This window comes from Gambusia affinis, linkage group LG03 (assembly GCF_019740435.1).
Source record: "Gambusia affinis linkage group LG03, SWU_Gaff_1.0, whole genome shotgun sequence".
NCBI lineage: Eukaryota > Metazoa > Chordata > Actinopteri > Cyprinodontiformes > Poeciliidae > Gambusia > Gambusia affinis.
In genome coordinates, this window is record NC_057870.1 from 29346184 (window position 1) to 29366800 (window position 20617).

General features: G+C 37.3%; 1 protein-coding gene across 1 annotated transcript in view; it reads right to left on the bottom strand.

The window, feature by feature from the left end:
- col27a1b (collagen, type XXVII, alpha 1b) overlaps nucleotides 1-20617 on the bottom strand; it is a 79495-nt gene that overhangs the window by 41442 nt on the left and 17436 nt on the right. The window contains exons 6-13 of the mRNA XM_044112034.1: nucleotides 18785-18838; nucleotides 13301-13354; nucleotides 13168-13221; nucleotides 5027-5071; nucleotides 3121-3174; nucleotides 1983-2027; nucleotides 682-735; nucleotides 188-232 (exon numbers count right to left, since the gene is read on the bottom strand). Of these exons, the coding sequence (XP_043967969.1) occupies nucleotides 188-232; nucleotides 682-735; nucleotides 1983-2027; nucleotides 3121-3174; nucleotides 5027-5071; nucleotides 13168-13221; nucleotides 13301-13354; nucleotides 18785-18838 (405 nt within the window). The remainder of the gene's footprint in view (nucleotides 1-187; nucleotides 233-681; nucleotides 736-1982; nucleotides 2028-3120; nucleotides 3175-5026; nucleotides 5072-13167; nucleotides 13222-13300; nucleotides 13355-18784; nucleotides 18839-20617) is intronic.

Genomic DNA, 20617 nt, shown 5'->3' on the forward strand with positions numbered 1-20617 from the left:
GCACCATTTTCTGCATATCAACTCAAAAAGCCAAAAGGGGTTTACCATCAAAGAGTTGGCCTAAGGAGCGGCATTTTGAAAGACTTTACAGTATCACTGCATTACTGTTATATCCCATAGATCACAAACAAATTCACTGCCACAAGGCTGCCTTAACAATGAGAAGTATGTTGAGAGAAAACTTTACCGGCCTACCCATCTTGCCCTTCTTCCCATGCACACCAGGAATTCCCTGTAAAGGAGACAGAAATCAGAGCATGAAAGCCGCGAGAGGCAACAAATTTGCACTTGATAAAAACAATAACATTTGTTATTTCAGATACAAAGACAAATTTTACTCCTGATTTCAGTAATTTGGTCATTATCCACATCGGCTAAAGTAAAAAACGTGATATGAATCCCTTTGTTTTGATTCAGTGGTTTGATGGTGTGGATTTGATTTATAGCTGGGTTTCTATAAATTTATATCCATCTTCTACACTCAAGAATTATCCACCACTGTATGTAGGCTGTGGTATGAGGGCCGATCCAAACACTATTTAAAGATTACTAGTTTGGTAGAAATCTGCCTCAAGCATCTCATTTCTGCAACAATGAAATGTATTTCTGTTTCATCATTTGGCCCATGGACTGCCACAACGCAGCCCTGCAGGCAAGACACTCACAGCCACTAATACTTACTCTCTCTCCATCAGGACCAGGAAAGCCAAAAAGCCCTGGGATGCCAATGTGACCCTGGAGAGATGAATAAAAGATGGAGGAGAGAAATGGAAAAGGCACACATAAATGAAATGAAAAAGAGGATGATGAAAAAGGACAAAGTGGGAGTAAGAAAAAGATAGGTGACATTGTTCAGAAGGGTGAGTTATCAGAACAACAACACAGATTTCTCTGCCATCTGTTACAGTTCTGCCAGGTTTCTGAGACAGGCTGAAGTCTTGAGGAGCCAGGCCTTGAGGTAAGTGTATATGCCCATGGACTGCATGGTGCTGGCTTCCACGATGTAGTCCAAGGGCACATACCCTCGCATCAGGGATCTCTGAAGATCTTTGTGTAAAACCTAACCAGCAGAAAAGTAGAAATGGTAACAGCATATTGTATTTAATCTACTCCACTTTTACTTAAAAATTATGAATTATGTTGGAAATTATGAATTTCTGAAAAAAAAACCAACTGTGTACTGTTATCACTGAGAATTTACCAATGTCAAATTCAGTGTGTTGCAAAAGTATTCACAACCTTGAACTTTTACACTTTTTGTAATATTACAATCAGACTTCAAGGTATTTTATTGGGATTTAATATGACAAAACAACTCAAAGCACTGCATACAGTTCCTGTTTGTAGTCACATCTTTTGCTGTTTGTCTCTATCAGCTCTTTACATGCGGCATCTGACACCGTTCCACATTTGTCTTTGCAGAACACCCTGAACTCCGACAAGCTGCGTGGAAAACATCCATGAACAGCCGGTTTAATGGCTCTGACTCGGCTGTTCTAGCACATGAACACGTTTTGCTCTAAACTATTCCTTTTCATCTCCAGCTACACATTCAGTTTCATATATCTCTTGGTATGTAAACTTTCACAGGGATATCAGCGGTAACTGGCTCAACATTTTCAGGGTTTTAAACTGTAAAGTTCTGAAAACTGTACTTTTTTTCTTTACAAATACACACTAATTTATGTTGCATTATTGCATAATAATCAAGACAAAATATGAGAAAGTTCAAGGGGTATGAATCCTTTTACAAAGTATTGTAAATGTTTGTTATTATGTAGGTTTTATGTGGCTTCACTGGGTTAACAGCCATACAGTAAACATTTCACATTTTATTTAAATGAGGCAAAACAATTACATAAAGTACAAACAACCAATTATGTAGTCATTAGCATGGTACAGATATTTCAGGTCCTGATCTTAAAGAGTTTGTAATAAAGGAAATAACAACAACACTGGATATCGTTTTAGTTTCTACTTACACTGACACCTTTTGGTCCAGTTTTTCCTACAGGTCCAGGCAAACCCTGAGATTAAACACAATAAAACAGTTCTGTCAATGCAAATGCGATAAAAATAATTATGCATGGGAATAAATTACTTTAAGAATTTAAGCCTTTGAAACATCTGATAATAATAATGACTGCAGTTTACAACATCTACAACTTTTTTATCTATAAATAAATTAATTTAATTCACCATTCTCTCTCTGCAATCAAAAACATAAATCCTGAGCTCAATGCAACACTTCTCACCAGAGTATCATAAAGATGACCACAAAAGCCTGAGTGATTCATAATGTAGAAATGGTAGGGGGTGCTAAAACCTAATCCATTACACTTTACTGTGTGTGCATGATGAAGCAGAAAGTACAGTGACTTGTGCCCAAACTATATCATAACCTTGAAAAGACGTCGGCAGTCATCCAAATGTTTTAATGGATTTTGCTTAAAGCTGAGCCAAAACATGCATTAAGTGTTAAGGAGCTGTAAAGCTGTACGTCTCTTACTTCTTATGTTAAAGACTTTCCAACGAATTGGAACAGGAGATGACGCCCACTATTCAAACTGGACAGAGAAAGCCTATTTGTACCCACAGAGCTGTGGCATTAGTCACACTTTTATTACTCTCTTCCTTTCAGGGTAGCGCTTACTTTGGAAACCTTTGACATTTTTCCTAACAAGTCCTGGAATTTCCAGAGAGATTTCATGCTTGGCACTGTTGCTCTGGTTCTTGTTCCTTTTATGTGAATGCTGGAAACAGTTTATTTGTTTATTTGTATATTAATCATATAATTCAAAATATGATTAATATCTACGTGAGAGGATAATTTAAGGATATTTTGTTTGTATGGTACTAAACAATACCTTACACATTAATATTGCTAAGACTTCTGGATGTAGGACTTTATTTATTCTGACTTTTATTTGTCTTACTTATCAGAAAAACAATTTTGAAAAGCCAAAGGAAGCACTAAATCTCAAGAGGAAATACCATTATATAAAATCTAACCAACTTTTATTCACTCAGTGTGTGTGTATGTGTGTGTGTGTGTGTGTGTGTGTGAAAGTGTGCGTTTGTCCCTGCTCAATCAGCACCGCAACACTAGATTTACTGCACCTGCCTGCCAGGATAGCCTTTGGCCCCAGGGCTTCCATCATCTCCCTGCTCACCCTGTGGAAACAAAGACAGCACAGAAGTCAGAGGTAGAAGAGGACAAGGATCAAGGTGGAAAACGAAAAGAAGAAGGAGCAGCTGATCGGCAGAAGGAGTCAGCAATTTTCTGGAAAATTATTTTTTATGTGCAGATAGCTTTTCTTTTAGCCTGACTGCAGTAACAGAGGACAAGCAAAGATAGAAATAAAATCTGATGAAAATAAGTGATGTATTTGTGTTGCAACAATTGGCAGTTGCAGATATTACACCATTAAACTCTCCAAACTTTCAATGAAGGCCTTTCATTTAGTCAAGACAATAATGTCTAAGTGGCGACACAACAAATATGACCACTCAGACTATTTAATCTGACAGCAAGTGAGAGTGCAATGTAGTCAAGTCACTTGGTGGCACAACTACTGTGGGAACAGTTTGACTTTCATCCATTTATCTTCAATAATGCACAGATGAACACATGAGTCATTCCCTCCTTGTGGCAAGACCAAAGTAAATGCATCTCTCTGAGAGGAATGTTTAATATTACATAATGCTTATAAGAAAATCTAAACAAAGTCAATAAGTGAAGGCATGCCACAAATTATAGGCTGTTTTTACAGTGTACACACAGCTAACCACATTCTGACATACGCTGACAACAGTTACGTCTCATCAGTTTCAGTGGTCTTTAAAACTGAGTGAGTCATGCAATAAGAGGCACAAATATTCTGAAGTATCAAATGGAAGAAATAACAGAACGTTTATACCACAAAATATTTAAACAGGAAGAAAAGACCACTGATAACTTAATAAGGAATGTTTTGATACAGCCTGTAAACCCCAGAAAAGTAACCTTCATATTACAGAAATAAAACATTAAAGTCCCTTAACTGCAGGGTCTGGAAAAAACCAGTAAGTTCAAGCAAAGAGCAAGTCATGTTCTGTATTGATATCGAAGGTTGATATTAGGTTTCGTGGGGTTGGCGGTGGGCTGCCAGTGAGCATTTGCTGTACCTTTAAAGCATCTTCAGAATCCGGCCTGACCCTGGAACATCTGGTCAGTAGTTGTTCGTGTTAGTTGGCTCCCGATCCGGTTTTCCATTAATTAAAAAATTCCCCTGCCTTGCAACAAATCCCAGCATGTTCTTGCCTTTCTGTCTAGCTCCAAACCCTACAATCTTACACACTGCCCAAGAGCCACAGCTTATGGAACACATGTAATTTATTCCACAGTGATCCAGTAAGAATTTATTAACATATTACGTCAATAAATACACAAAAAAACATTCTTAAGCAGACAGGAACTGAACTGCCTAACAAGGCATATCAAAACCTTTCTGAGAAGGAACTGAGTTGTTAAAAATTTAAAACACATAATTAAGCTAAAATATGTAATTCTGTTAAAAAATAAACGGAGAAATTTCTTCCTATTCTGGTTGTGAGACAGCACATTCCTTGAAAGAAAGATTATGCAAAGGTTAGAAAGTGGTGAGAAGAGATGGAGGATAATGTGGAGGAGGAATGACTCTTGAAGTTCAAACTACTTGTACTTCAGCCAGAAATCTCTTACTGATGCTACAACTGTCTGTGAATTACATATAGCTTGATATGATTTGACTACTTTTTTAAATTTATTTTTTTGTAAAAAAAAAAAAAAAAAGCAAGTTATTTTTCTATTTTAATTTGTAAATAACAATTTACTGATGGTTCTTTTATATCAACTTTGTCTCTTGCAGGCACATAAAGTCTTCAGATGAGGGATTAAATATGTCACATCTCTCTCATCTCTACATTTACAGCAGCAACAGCTGCTTTCTTGTTGCAGAAAGCATCTGAAGCACTTTTTGCATCAATTGAAATAAAGCTTACTCACAGGTTCGCCCGGATGACCACAAGGACCAGAATAGCCTTTTTGTCCCTGTTGATAAAGAAAAAAATATAGCTTAGCTGTTTACAAGTCTGAATTGTCTTCATTTTTTTTATTTTTTTTATTTATCTTTTTTACAAAAGTACTGTGAAATGTATTTATTTGTAAATACACAAATCTCTAATCAAGCCTTTTAATGTCCTAATGTTAGGCAGAGCAGAACCGAACAACTGGACTTCTTTTCTTGTTTCTTGGCGACAAAACTTATTCAAGAAGTTCAGATACTATCTAAATCACACTTTGCTGAACAAACCATCAAACCAGAACTCTGCGGTTCTAACTGTTAAACTTGGACTTCATTTTGCATCTAAAATCAATTTAGAAGCTTAATCCATATTTGTTCCTTGTCTCATTCAACACATTCAAGATATCAAAAAAAAGATTTAAACAACATTAAGGTTTGTATACATCCAACAATGTTGTTGGGAGAGAAGCTGAGGCACAGAGGATGAGGCACAACAGGAGAAAGAAGGTGCCATTTAAAATGTGTTTTGAAGAACACTAACAACATCGTTTTGATGACAATACTGGAAACCATCACGATGGAGTGCCGCAGTCACCACTGCATGGGAGAAAATTATGTTTTCCCATGCAAAAGAAGAGCTTCTGTTTGCTGACAAATACTTTAATAAAGTACGTAGAGAGAGGCATTTACAACGCTGCTCAGGTAAGACAAATTTAACAGCTGCTAAACTAATAGACTACTTACAAGCTGTGTTGACTGTGCAGTCCCTAATAAAGCAGTTCTTTACTATTTACACACAGGAGTTATACTGACTTTAATTGTAGCAGCTCAGCTATTGGTGTGTTTGCTTAGTTACTGCCACCTCTGCACTCTGCTTAAAATTAATAAAGCCAGTAAACCAATTAGGCAGTAACACCTGACACCCAGAAGGATATTTAATGGACATCTTCACACCCTGTGTTCTCCAATGGCTCTACCAGCTGGTTATAAAATATATTAATCTTCTCCCAATCAAGGCTCACAAGTAGCAAAGATAGAGATGTGAAATTATCTCTGAGGAATGAACAAGGCTGTCCTCTCAAGTGTGAAGTCATTAGCCGCCAGCTGTGTCAGCCTGTCAGCGGCAGATCGAGTAAACAACAGGCGGCAAAAGGCTGGAAAAGTAGCATCAACGTAGACAATAATGTCATACAAAGCATGCACTCCTGTCAGCAGGCTGCACTAAAGAGGATAATATTAAAATCTTCTTACATGAACGAACTGTGAGATATCAAAGTATTGATTGCAAAGCAGACTTCAGCTCTTACACGTACATGACTGACAGAACCAAAAGTTAGGAAAATGTAAACAAGCTTAAGGATTTGTGACAGAGTTAAAAGTCACAATCAGAGCTGTGCTTTCAATTTCACTGAAGAAGAAAAAGCTCCTCAAGCACTTTTGTTCTAAACTGGGTTTCAGTGTGTCACACTATGAAATATACATCTGCCTGTATTAGATTACACTTTTTAAGTGCTTGCCAGTATTCTCCATTGGTTGCATGTTTTATGGGGTATTTTTCTTGACATTGTTGGGTTTCCAAATAGAGAGGGGAATGTTCTCTTATTTAGGCCGTTCATTCACCTGCATGCAGATATTTACTTTTAAAGGTAAATGCACAGCAGGATTGCACTGTTATTCCGCTATCATCAGTATAAATAACACAAAGAACTACTTGGACTGCAGTGGCTTCTTCAATGCATACCAAGCATTCATGCTCCCTATGGCAATAAATTGTTGGTGATGTTTCTAATGCAGCAGCAAATGTTTTACAAGGACTTCCAGATGTTCTGTTATGCCTTTACTGTTCCATCCATCAATTATCTACACCCAGTTATCCATGCAGGGCCCAGTTGTCATTGGACCAAAGGTAAAGTAGACCCCAGACAGGTTGCCAATCCATCACAGGGCCACACAGAGGCACACACACACAACACAAACAACCATGTACACACATTCACTCCCAAGGGAAATAAATGGAGACCAATTTACCTACCATGCTATTTTTGGACCGTGGGAGGTGGCTGAATTATCCACAGAGAACATGCAAACTGAATGCAGAAAGACCTCGGGCCAGGATCAGAACCCAACTTTAGCTGCAAGGCAACACTGCACCATCCTGCACCTCATCTTTGTTGGTATTATTATTAGTAGTAGTAAAGTTACACAGTTTTAATACCTAACCATCATTTCAGTATTTCTTTCTTTATCTCAAGTCATATCATCCTTGTAACATTCATTAGCACTATCACATGTTGTATGTCTTCAGACATTGAATGTTTAAACCCATATATCAGATTAGTTTGGGTAGCACGTTAATATCTGGAACAAACTTTCAGAAAACTGCAAAACAGCGAAACATTGAGTTCTGCTTAGACTTGACTTGGCTTTGATATCTACAGACTTATTGTGAACTGCAGGTTGAGATGAAACCTTGTATAGTTTACTTGCAGCTGAGCCGCCTGAGAAGTATAAATCTGCCTTTAAAATTATTTTGTTCTTATGACACCAACATCATGGAGTCATTTCAGGCGAGCCCACTCAGGTGCAGCGCACACGTCATTCCACCAGCTGATCTAAATGATGAAGTACATCAGCATTTACTCAGCTGATCCTATTCATCACATTCAGCAGACACACAACATGCAGGATCATTTATATAAGCTGCAAGCTGTTCCAGTCTAACAGCCTTTGCTTCCAAGTGTCTCGCAGAAGAGGAAGCATATGTCGGGCATGCATAGTATGTTTATGGAAAGCCAGGAAGCTCTAAAACACTCATACCACCTGCATATGGCTGTCTCAGCCTTTCACAGTAAAATGGTGCTGATTCAGAGGTAAGTTTGGTTTGAAAATAGTTTGACTTCACAGTGAAAGTTAATAATGATGGACACAGAGGCAGATCTGAAAGTCTGGAGCAGAGTGAAACTGACAGGCAGGAAGCCGCTGAGAAAAATCATCCTGACAGGTCGATCTCTCAGAATAAGATAAAAGGTCATTTCATTTTTAGTTACTCACTGCAAAAATATATTTAACTGAAAAAATAGATCAAAATTAGGCAATCAAAGCAATTTACAATACAAAGATAAAAATAACCAATCCCGTTCCTAGCCTTACTTTTCCTCTTGACAAAAATAAGGTGTCCCTCTTGAAAGGAGTCCTTGGTCGGGACGTTGTGGGCCCATTTAAACAGCCGAATGACCATTTCTCCTTGATCCCCAAAAGAAAAGAGGCACTGTAATCCATCGAAATGGAGGTGCAATTCCAAAACAAGAAATTGGGCCTGAATCTTTTAAAGAGCTTACAACTGTTTCCACACTTCCTTCACACTGAAAGAGTAGGCAACAGTTTTATTTGTTTCTTTTCAAGGTGCCAAGAATTTTTATTACTTTAGTCAAAATGTACACAGTCCATCTTTTTTGGCTGTTTATCTGCAAACAAGTAAAATGCTGCAGTAATTTGGAAAACTCAAAAGTGTTTCTGTGAGCAAATGTGAGGCAGAAAATAAAGGAAATTTGTTTATTTAAATGTATTATTTGCACATGCAGAACCCTTCAAAATGATTCCTATCACTTTAACTTGCACACATTCTGACGCATTACAACTGCACTTCCATTTGTTTCACAGATCAAAACAATGTAGTGCATTATTGAGAAGTGAAAGCAAAATGCTACATGGTTTTCATTTACATTCACGTAAAAATCTAAAAAGCCATTGTGTATTTGTATTCATCCTAATCTTTCTGAAACTCCTAAATCCAATTCGATGAACACAAATGGCTTTAGAAGTCATCTAGTGAATGAGCAGAGTCTGCTTGTGTGTAATTTAATCTCATTTTAAGTCCAGCTGTTCTGTGAAGGCCTCAGAGGTTTACTGGAGAACATTAGTGAACAATTAGCATCACAGACACAAAAGGAACACAAGCTGTGGAAGTTAAAGCAGCGTTAGGTTACCTTGTGCCTCCTGGTGGTAGCTCTGGGCTACAAAATTTATCAACATGATACTTATTAGAAAGTCTGGCAATTTTGAAGAGTGGCAAGAAAGCCAACATTGAATGGATGAAGAAGTTTGCCGCAAGTCGTGTTGAAGACATTGCAAACATGTGGAACGAAGCGTAACAAACTAAACATTACAGCCAACGTGCTAAAGTTATTATTAACTGATTAAGATCAAATCCTGTAGAATGGAACAAAGTTCAAATGCAGTTTGGCCGAAATTTCTGCCAACACTTGAAAACAATTGTTTTAGACCAGGGGTCTCAAACTCCAGTCCTCGAGGGCTGCAGTCCTGCAACTTTTAGATGTGCCTCTGCTGCAACACACCTGAATAGAATAATTAAGGCTCTGGAGAACTGATCTACACAAGGTGGAGGTAATTAAGCCATTTCATTCCAGTGTTTTGTACCTGTGGCACATCTAAAAACTGCAGGACTGCGGCCCTTGAGGACTGGAGTTTGAGACCCCTGTTTTAGACACTCAAAAAAATCTGATTCAGCTTAATCTATTTTTGAAAAAGAAAAATAGCCAAAAATCTCCGTCTCTAGATGTGCAAATGAGCCAATACCATATGTCACATAGGCTGATCACATGAATCCCCCCTAAAAACATTAAAGCTTGAGTTTGTAATGTGACAAAATGTGAACAACTTGAAGCTGCTGTTTATTGATTTGAATCACAAAAGAGCAACCCTGCTGCCACCAGCAAACTGGGCCAGCTTCACTGTCTCCCCCGTCTGCAGCAGAACAAACAGACTACACCTGTCAGACAAATAATGCATTATTCTTTACACAGATTTTTATTTTCAATGTGACACAAACCCCCAGTCCCAACAGGCAGGCCTCTCTCTGTTCGCTTTCATAAATCAATCAGCAAACACAGCTTTGACTCTGCAAAACTGGGGAGCAGGAGAGGGAAAAAATCTGCACACCTCATGAAAAATACAGTTTTATTTCAGTCTGCCAAAATTTTAAGCTGGCTGTTTAAAGGACTCTATGGTCCAGAATTGGTAATACTCTCCACAGTGTTTGGATTTTACACACACACATACACGAGTCCTTTCCTATTTTACAGCTCAGACCACTGAATGACTCCCAGGCAACCTTCCCATTACATTGTTACACATTTCCCACAGTGAGGAAAGACTTTTTTTTGGCAGTGGGCCACTTTCTGAGCAGAAAACCCAGTAATAAGAGATCTATCATGCTGCATTGGGTCAAAGTTTTACTGGTTGCTTGGACAGCTAGAAAGCAAATGCTTGAGTTTCATCTGCATCTGGTGGAATTTCAGCGATACTCCGTTTTATGGGGGGCTTTGTGTGCCTGAGAATGATTAAACAAAGAAAATACTGAGAGTAAAAACAGCTGCAAGCAAGGAGGTGTCTGGTGGTCTTGTGCAGAGCCAAGTGGATCTGTCTTGTTTTAATTAGCTGGATAAGACTTGTAATACTCTGAATAGCTGTCAGCTGATCCTGTGCAAAGATGAATTCAGGCTACAAGAATACAGGCTAACGCAGATTTGTAACAGTGGATTGAGAAACCTAGCCGACAGGACCGTAGTAGCAACAACAAGCTGTTCCATGTCCAGTAAAGGTCCAAGCTGACCATGAATCAGTCAGGACATTATCAGCCTTTTCCCATGGTTCTATGTTCCATGAGTCATAACACAAGATGTGATCCTTTCCTTTTTAACATAGCACTTCCCATTACGTTCCTAAATGGGAGAACTGTTTTCCCGTCAGCGCCGTCTGATTGCATAACAAATGGCTGGAGAACTCACAAAGACCTCATTATGCTGAGGATAGATTTAAAATAGTAAGAGAAAGTCTCTCTGTGAAAACAGTACACTAATGACAAAGATTTGCTCATTTTGTCATGCTTTTTGTTTTAATTACCACAGATGCAGCATCTAAATCCTCACCCCACAACAACCTTTTCTTTTTATTTGCTTCCTTTTCCTCCAGGGTTGACTCTGACAGCAGCTTTCAAAATTCACAAACCCTCTAGCATAATTAAAGAGAAGTTTAGTTCCAGTCATAATTATTTATGCTTTTTTGCAAAACATCAGTGCTTCTCTTTATTGAAAGTTCCCCTTCTTCTATCTCATTTTATCCACCAGACACTTTCAATTCAATTCTGAGCCTACTGGCAAATGTCTAAAGAGCTTTAACTCTTCACATACTCAAGAACTTTACCAGTTAGGAAAACTCTGTAAAAAAGAAAAGTTTAATCTGACTGGGAGAAAGTGAGTGAGGATATTTTAATGAGAATCATTAAAACATTTTAATGAGAAGGAGAGTCAACAGGAATGGTTCTGTGTTTAAACTGCATCTTTTATAAAGTTTGAATTCTGTGTAAAATATGTGAAAGCCACAGAGCATAGGAACCCAACAAAATGACCAACATTCTTGCAGAAATATTAACCATTTAAATGTTCAACATACTGATTAAGAATAAATAAACCAAAACTTATGATAAATCCACTCTGTAGAATAAAACCAAATCAGGAAGTGCAAGCATTTTGTTGATTGCTATGCTGATGACGTTCAGATTTATTTCTCTTTTAAATTTTGTATTTTTCACCCTCTGTGACCTCCACCTAGCTGTATAAGTATTCTTCACACACAATTATTGTATTTGGAACTCCTGCTCCTTTGGTTAATAACTTAACATCCTCTTCTAACTCCATTGATACCCTGGAGTTAGAAATCTCGGTGTAAGAGATCTATCAGGTGGAAGTGGTCCAGAGATTTACTGGCTGTATTGACAATTAAAGAGCAAATGCTTCAGGTGCAGCAAGATTTAGCTTTATAGGAACTTTCTGTCTCTGGGAATAATCCAAAAAAACAAAATTACTGAGAGCAAACACAGCTGCAAGCAAGGAGGTATATGCTAATCTTCAGCAGAACCAAGATGATTTATTTTGTTTTTATTAGCTGGAGAGAAAAGATCCTCTGTTTTATGTTGATGACATCCAGGTTTATTTCTTTTTCAAATTATATGCTTGTTTTCCCATTTTGGATGCTCTTTAGCTGTCTACAAGATGTCAGTGGTTGGATAACACAGAATTGTCAAACACTAAGTGAAAACAGGGTACATAAGAATATTGTATTTGATCATCTGTTTCCCTTTTGGAAGAACTATGTCTTATACATTGTAGTTGAAATGTTTATAGACAGATTTGAAATTAAAATGCTCAAAATTAGAAAAGCAGAGGGGCACAGCCACAAGGAAGACTCTCTCACTTTAGCTAAATTTGAACAAATACTCCATATTTTGGACTTGATTGTCTAGTTATTTTGTTTTACTTTAAACTTTTATAATGGCTTGGTCCAGCTGCTTGACCTGTCTAACCCTAAAGGAGCACAAGATCACCAACCAGATGCTCTCAGCAAAGCTGAAATCCAAACAATGATGATTCAGCCTCTTAGACTCTGGAATAACCTGACAACTGATATTGAAAAGTCCAATCAGACTATCATTTCCTATAATGCTTGGTAGAAAAACTCAACAGACAGATCCCCTATTGATGTCTGTAATTACTGTGAGGGGCTTGGAAAAAGGCCAGTGATAAAATAACACCATAGAGGACACTGCTGCAAAACGTCTCTCTCTCTCTGCAGCAACAACTCAGCAGTAGGCAGAGAAAGTCAAATATTTTACATCATGAGAAGGATCACATCACAGAACTGAGACACATTCCAAACTTGTCCTTCTTTTCAGAGGAGAGCTCTCCAAGGAACGAGTGACATAACATTTGGAGAAGGCATGTAAAACTTTTCACCCAGTAATCCACTTCAGTTGAGATGTTTTCGAAAATCAGAAGACTATTATACTGATGATATATTACAGTATTACGTGGAAGACAGCAAATCCTGTTTAAACTTTTTACATGTGTGATAATTCATTCATATGTTATGATCATTCAGCTTCCACATGAGCTCATTTGGTTGGACCATTTCAACATCACAAGTTGGCAGTGTTTGTTCACTTAATTTCAACAAGCAGAAGATTAATTTCTTATGACTGAAATCACATCGTTAGACTGAGAAATCTTACTCACACATAAGATCTGTTAACTTTGAATGTTTTTACCTTTCGTCCATCTTGGCCGGGCGGTCCAGGCAGGCCGATCAAACCAGGTTCTCCCTGAAAATATCAATTAGGTCACACACACAATGTCATAACAACGTCAAGTTGTTTTTTGAAAGATGGTACCATTTCATACTTTTTGTCCTTCCAGGGCTTGACCAGGTGACATTCCAGGATCTCCTTTTTGTCCCTACAAAATAAACAACAAGGAATTATTATGTTTTCAAAATTTAAAACATATTTCCTCAAACAGGATCTGGTGTTTATTGAATATTCTCTGCACTGCAACAGTATTTCTTGTGAGAAGGAGCAGGAAACTTTACTGTTTACATTCTACTAACACTATTACAGTGTAATGAGTTCATTGTACTTATTGGAGGAGTCCAGAGCTTGTATTTACACAAATGAACAGTCAGTTTATTCCTTCCTGTAACTCAGTTTACAACAAGCCAGCAAGAAGTGATGGGAAGTAATGGTGAACATTCTTCTGCCTTTTCAGGCAGTGGGAATCCTGTCAGAGCAGTCTGGGTCAGCTTTCAAGGTCCAGTGTTTCTGGTGAAGGAGTCTCTGAGCAATTACAACACAACAGCTCCAAGGAGGACCAGATCATTTCCTGTGTGAGTTCTTATCGCAAAAATAGAAATACAAATAAAAATGCTACAGGATTGAGTTGACTTGAATAAAATCACACAACTGTGGAAGTTCATCATCCTGTACTGTGATGAATTTCACACAATCCTGCAGCTGGGGAGGTTCATGAGTGGGTTATCTTTGGCTGATGAAACTGACACAAAAGTCTCAATTCATCCCAATTTATTTTTGTAAATTCTGCATGAATTTACAAAAATTCATGCTTGTGGAGTGCAAGCATGAATTGTGGAGTGCAACATAGTTGCACTCCACAACATAGTTGTGGAGTGCAAGAAAAATTATATTTAAAAAAAAGAATTATATATCCCCTCTAAAAAACTTGAAAGGTTTGGAAAAGTGATCTTGAAATCAATTCCCCTTACTCTAACGCCACTCAATAAAATAAATGCAACAAACAGTCAACAGATGTTCATTTGTGTGTAATTTAACATCAGCTGTTCCACAAAGGCCTGAGAGGTTTGACAGAAACAGTATCAGATCTTAGACAATGCTTTTCAGAGTGGATTTGTCTAAAATGTTGAAAACTGAACTTCAACAAACAAAACTGAAATTGTAACAAAAACTAAATCTGAAAAGCTTCGAATTGTATGCATACTTTGTTTTCTTAGTGGGTATTCATCTCAAATATATTGAGATAACATATCTCAATATATTTGAGATATTGAGAGATATTGTCTAAAACATAAAAGACAATATATAGTCTAAAATGTTTACGTCAGGAGAGATAAGTAAACATTGTATCTAATTGTACCTGTGTAATTCAGTCATTGTCAATGCGGTTGTTCAATGAACTTTTACAATGCCTTGCAAACATTTAGAAGCCTTGAAATATTCAGCATTTTGTGAAATTACAGTCCAACTTCAAAATATTTAATTATGATTTTCTGAAAGAGACCAACACAAAATAGCAAAGAATTTTACAAAATTAAATTTTGCCAATAAAAACTGTGACAAGTATTCACATTCAGTGCACTTTTTATCTAACACAAAATAAAGTGCAATTAAGTTCCTTCAGATTAAAAAAAAGAGTTCACTTGTGTGTAATTTTATATCATCTGTGGAGACTAAAGAAGTTTGTATGAGTGATCAAATTGCATTTTGAAAGCCAAAGACAGCACTTAGCAAGTCAGGTATAAAGTTGTGGTGAAATTTAAGGCAGAATTAGGTTATAAAATAATATTTCTAATATTGGAAATCTTGCACAGCATTTTTTAACTATCATCTGAAAATGGAAAGAGCTGAACTGCAAGACATGGCCATCCACCTATGAAAGACTTTGCAAGGAAAGCATGCCGCTCAACTATAGGCTTACTATTGGTAAGCTTATAGTTTCAAAGCCATTCATTCTACTTATAGCAGCAGATAATTGAAAAATGACCCAGTCCAAAATATATCATAATTACATTTGAAATCTAGGAGATAAAGTTCTTTTAACTCTTATACGGTTTTGTTTGTGTGGGTCAGCTTTATAAATCCGGAGACCTGTGTTCAAGCAGACAATTTGCAGTTTGAAATTTGTGTGCAAATAGGTCAGATTAAATCAAGTAGCTCAGCAAATATCCATGAACAAAAGAAGAGCACATTCTGTTTAAATAAGCCCAAAGAACCTGCTAATTATGATTTTTCAACTTGTAGAAATAATTTGAAAAGCAGGAATGTAATGTTTTTTTATTGATCACTCATTGAGTTAAACAGTGAGTGACATTGTCTACAGGCATCTTTTCTTTCTTATGACAGGCTAAAAATACCTCCCTGTTGACAGAAGTTCTCAGCTGGAATACAGGCTGTGTTGAGTTCATGCAAATTAGTGAGACGGAAAAAAAGATAAAACGCTAGTTTCTCCCAGAAAGGAAGCGAATGACCTTTTGAGAAACAACAGAAAGCCAAGAAGGGTTCACCACAAAAATGCAAAGTGAGCAAAATCACAAACACTGGATGACTAAGACACAAAAACACGTAAACAGGCTCCTTTTGTTTATTCATTTACAATATCTGGTTTATCCTGTTCAAGGCTCCTGCTGTGAAAATGTTCATCATTGCTAAAGTTATACCTTATAACATTATATAACATAAAACTTATTGAAGAATATTTTGTTGAAAACACATTTAAAAAGTTTTTATTTAACTGTTTTTAACCAGATATTGTTTTACAACAAAAAACTTACTTCACTGCCCTCATTTAAAAATATGTTATTCTCTTACTATTAAAAATGAATAGTAAGAGAATTCTTGGGTGTTCCTTAAGACTATACAAATAAAAAAAACTCACCAAAGTCGTTTATACATAAAGCCTAAACAGCGACCAAAATAAGCTAAAAGAAACATTTTTGCCACCTTACAAATACAATGAGACATTATGAATGAGTCTTATCAAAACAAAGAGAAAGCAAGCTAACATTAGCCTAGCGCTTCAGCAAATGACTCCACAGGGAGTGAATACAAACGTGAAGAAGAAATGCAAGTTTAAGGTGATACATTTCTGTAGCTTTCTTTACCATTTTGTAGGTTCACACTAACACTGATCTGCAGAAACTCTGAGAAGTTCATAAACCGACAGAGACGGCAGTGCTCACCACGTTCTTGGTGAGTGAATAGGGTAATGCTGATGAAATGCAGTGTGTTATTTTAATTCAGTTTTAAGTTTCTTGTTCTTCTAGAATAAATAAAACATAATTTGATTTACTTTAATGAAGCACTAATTTGCAGGTATAGGCAAACCCTTTATCTTGAATGACTCAGATCGGTTTTTCAGACAAAATACCCCTACTGGGACAGCTGTAATCATCTAGTTTTTTGCACATTTTTATAAGAGGTGTTAATGATTTTGATATAACAATGCCATTATTGAACTTCCCAAACTTTAGTGAATCAAGAACAGGCAAGTCATTTGAACTGCATTTTAAACCACAGTGTTCTCTCATCTCCTTGCATGCTTTCTGGCTTGAATATTACTGCTGCTCTAAATAAAAAAAAGGAAGACTCCAACTGCACAGCGTACAAGGTCAGTGTAGAGCAAGGATTTCCTGGGAGAGTAAAATGTGGCAGGCAGACAAGCAGAGAACAAGAATCCAACAAGGAACAGAGAGAACTAAGGGGTATATATAAGAGTTTGAGTCGATGTCGAGGAGTACCGAGCGGTGCCAAGTTGAATTAGGAACAAGATGAGCTAATGATGACCTCCAAGGACAAAAGCAGCTAACAGAGAAGCCATACATAGGAGAACATACAAGAATACTATCAAAATCCATGAAATCCATTCAAAATACCCCTAAACAGAACAATAACCGGTTTAACACGACAATAGAACCTTAAAAGAAGAAACAACACCAGTTCAGCTGTAATTTGCTGCTGGCTTGGAACCACAACATTCTGTGTTTTTAGATGTTACACACAATAAACCTTTGCTACACCTTTGGGCACTAAATGTTCTGTTTTAGATGTTTCGAAATGCAAGAACACAACTCAAAATATACACACACGTTGACTAGAGACACCAATGGAAGTAATTTTCAGCTCAACAGATGAAGGACAAATTCAATTAGCCTCGTTTATGACTAAAACTATTGGAACTAATTTAAACATTAAGTATCTTAATTTTTGAATTGGTATAGTCAGAAGGTAAAAATGCCTTGGCTCTCAAAAGTTTACACACCCTTGTTAAAGTTACAGGTTTTTGGGATCTAAAAAGATTAGGTCGTGATAAATAATTTCCACACTTTTTCTGCAATTAATGAAACATTTACTCTCTTGTATTTATCATTCTAGAAAACCCATTATTTTTTTATACACTTACAGGCCAAAAATTTGGACACACAGTTGTGTCCAAACTTTTGGCCTGTACTGTACATGATAAAAAATACTAAAACCTTATTCAGCTTTCAAGCAGATCACTGAAAGATTTGAGTCATTTGGAATTGTTCATAATTTAATCCACAAATAAAGTTTATTTGAAGAAAGGTGACCCCCACAGCATGATGCTACCAATACCCTGTTTTATCTTCTGTGGTGATCTTTTTAGTGATGCAGATTGTTGTTTCTATGTAACCACACTGTTTGGGATTGTGGCCCAAGACATCCAGGTTGGTTGCTTTGGACCATAAGCAATTGTGAGAGATTTTAACAAATAAATTGCAAGGTTATTACAGCTTTTTTGCTTTTTACATTTTCCCCTCTGACATATTTGATTGTTTTATTTCTGGCAACATTTTCACATTAAAGTCTCAAAAACTTGTGCACAACTTAGACAGTGGTTTAGCTATAAAATCCAGACAATTTTTTTTAATTGATCGTGTAAATCATAAGCTGATCATTGTATAAGTTATAAATATCTCATAATTCAACGATGCTATAAACAATCTGATCTGTCTCAGTTCTGTCTGTATAGTTCAGAATAAAGGTTTCAGGTTGGTAAGATGTTCAACAAACAGCACAAACGTGCAGCAGTTTTACTCTTCCTAAGAGCTGACTAATTTTCTCATACAGTTCTGAGTCAGATTTTGCATGGCATGCATATATTGACAGATGGACACAGATCAAGAGACGGTATTTACAAAAAACAGGCTAGCAATAGACTAAAACAATCCTGAAAAACCCTGATGTAATCTTTTTAGAGTGTCATTGTGGTCCTTCGCACGAAAAACAAGGAAATGCTTACCGTCAGAAAAAAATGATCAGTTCCAGTTTTTTTTTCTTTTTTTGATGAAAGGAAGAATAAAAAATTCCCCAGTATTATCCTGTCATTTATAACCATAATGGCATGCAGAGCACAAGACTGCTTTCAATAGAAGCCATATTTTTAAAGGAATGGCAGACTTAAGAACAATTTAAAGTTGGATTGTGGAAAACTGCAATCAGCTTCATCTTCAACTTGGGAAAAAAAACATAAGCAATAGTAATCTGGATCACATTAATGTAGCACATATTGCAAAATGTTGTTTTAACGTAATCAGAGACACTTTTATGTATTTACCTTCACTCCGGGTGGTCCGGGACGACCAGGGTTTCCATGAGAACCAGGAGGGCCCTGGAAACAAAGAAAAGAATGAGTTAGGAGGACACAGGGTGATGATGATGATGTGGATGATTTGGAAAAGTCTCGGTCAAAGGAGGAGTTAATGCTACATGCTACATGTGTGTTCCACTATACAGCTCAAACTGGGAGGTTCTTTTGGTTTGAGTAAAGGTACCTACTGTGTCTGGGTTGCAGGTAAAGTAATTGCATGTGGATTATCTTCATCCTAATTCTTCAACAAATGATAACCACTCTATCTACATATTTTCCTGAAATGCTTTGAACCAGGAATCTGAAATGTTAGCATCATGCAAGGGAGTTTAACGCACAGGAGAAAAGAGGACTTTTTATTTATTTTATTTTATTTTTGCCGGTGGTGGTTTGAGAGGATCACAACTGCAAGCAGTGACAAAGTGAAAATATTTGATAAATCACAGTTTCGACATCAATCCAAGAGTTTTCCTTTCAACTGGGTGCTTGGGTGAAGCGCGAATGAAAAGCTGAGCATGGAAAAATCCTCTCAGGCAAAAACAAAAAAGCCCGAAACATGTTCAAATGGCTTGGAAAAGCAAGCTACTGTATCTTCTGTCAGTTTTTCATCTTGGTCAGAATTTCCATGGGTTGCAAGCAAAGGCATTTTTCCCCCCTCTAAGCCGGAGGTGGGAGTCATCGGATAGAATTACTGTGAGCGCAGCAGACTAGGGAGCAGAGGTGTAAGTATACAGCTGGGTGGATTCAGACACCGTCTGTCTGTTATCACGTTGTGGAAAGGAGTCAAACAGCCGAAGCAGTTCCTCTTCCCCTGAGCTGGCCAAGCCTCTTTCCTCCCCAGCGCTGGCTGCTGGACATATGGAGACGCTCAACAGAAGCTCATCTATAGATTTCCTCCAGCCTCTTCTCTATTCAGACCATTCCCCCTTTCGCTTGCAATATTAAACCGTATGGAAGTCATTACCTCAAAATAGAGAGCAAAAGGAGGAGGAGAAGGAGAGAAATAAGGAGGCTGGGACAGAGTGTTACAAATTGCATTCTTGCCGTACATAAGATAAGGAGGCAGAGTGGTGATGAGAGGCTGGGCGGGTGGCATCCCAGTGGGGACAGGAATATTGGTGAGAACGAGTCTCTTGGTCCATCCATCTTCAGGTAGGTGAGAGGAGGAATGGAGATCCTTTGTGTTTAGAATAATTACTGGAATGAGCTCCTGACAAGGAACCATTAGGTGGGAACCAGCAGCTAAACACAAGCAAATTAACGCTGACAAGACAGAAACAAATACACACAGTTACACCTACAGCTTGCAGATGGAGGGGCATCTGTGTGCATGGTTTGCAACGAGAGTTAATGGCTTTTACAAGGGTGCTACTGTTTTGTGTTGACCATAAAGCCAGAACACACCAGTCGAAATCTTTGGACACAGCGACTGGAAACACTGCATCATTTGAATAACAATTGTGCAGTTGGGGGGTTTTATAAAAGATAAAAGGTTGCATTTGTTTTATTTCAAAGTAAGTCATTTAAAGCCAAACACAGTGACTTGCAAAAGAAATTTTTCTCACTCTATCAAAGCCAAACTTTAATCTGCTTATTGGGATTTTATATGAAACATCAACAAAATTGTGAAATAAAACAAAAATAAAAGTCGGTTTGAAAAGTATGAAAAGCATCCATTTGTATTCAGTTCAATTTTACAGGTACTTTGCAAATAAAAAAGGGAGGTGGGGGGAAATCATCCAGTAATCCAGACAGATTCAATGGCATATATTTCAATTTGATCCTATTTTTCAAACAATG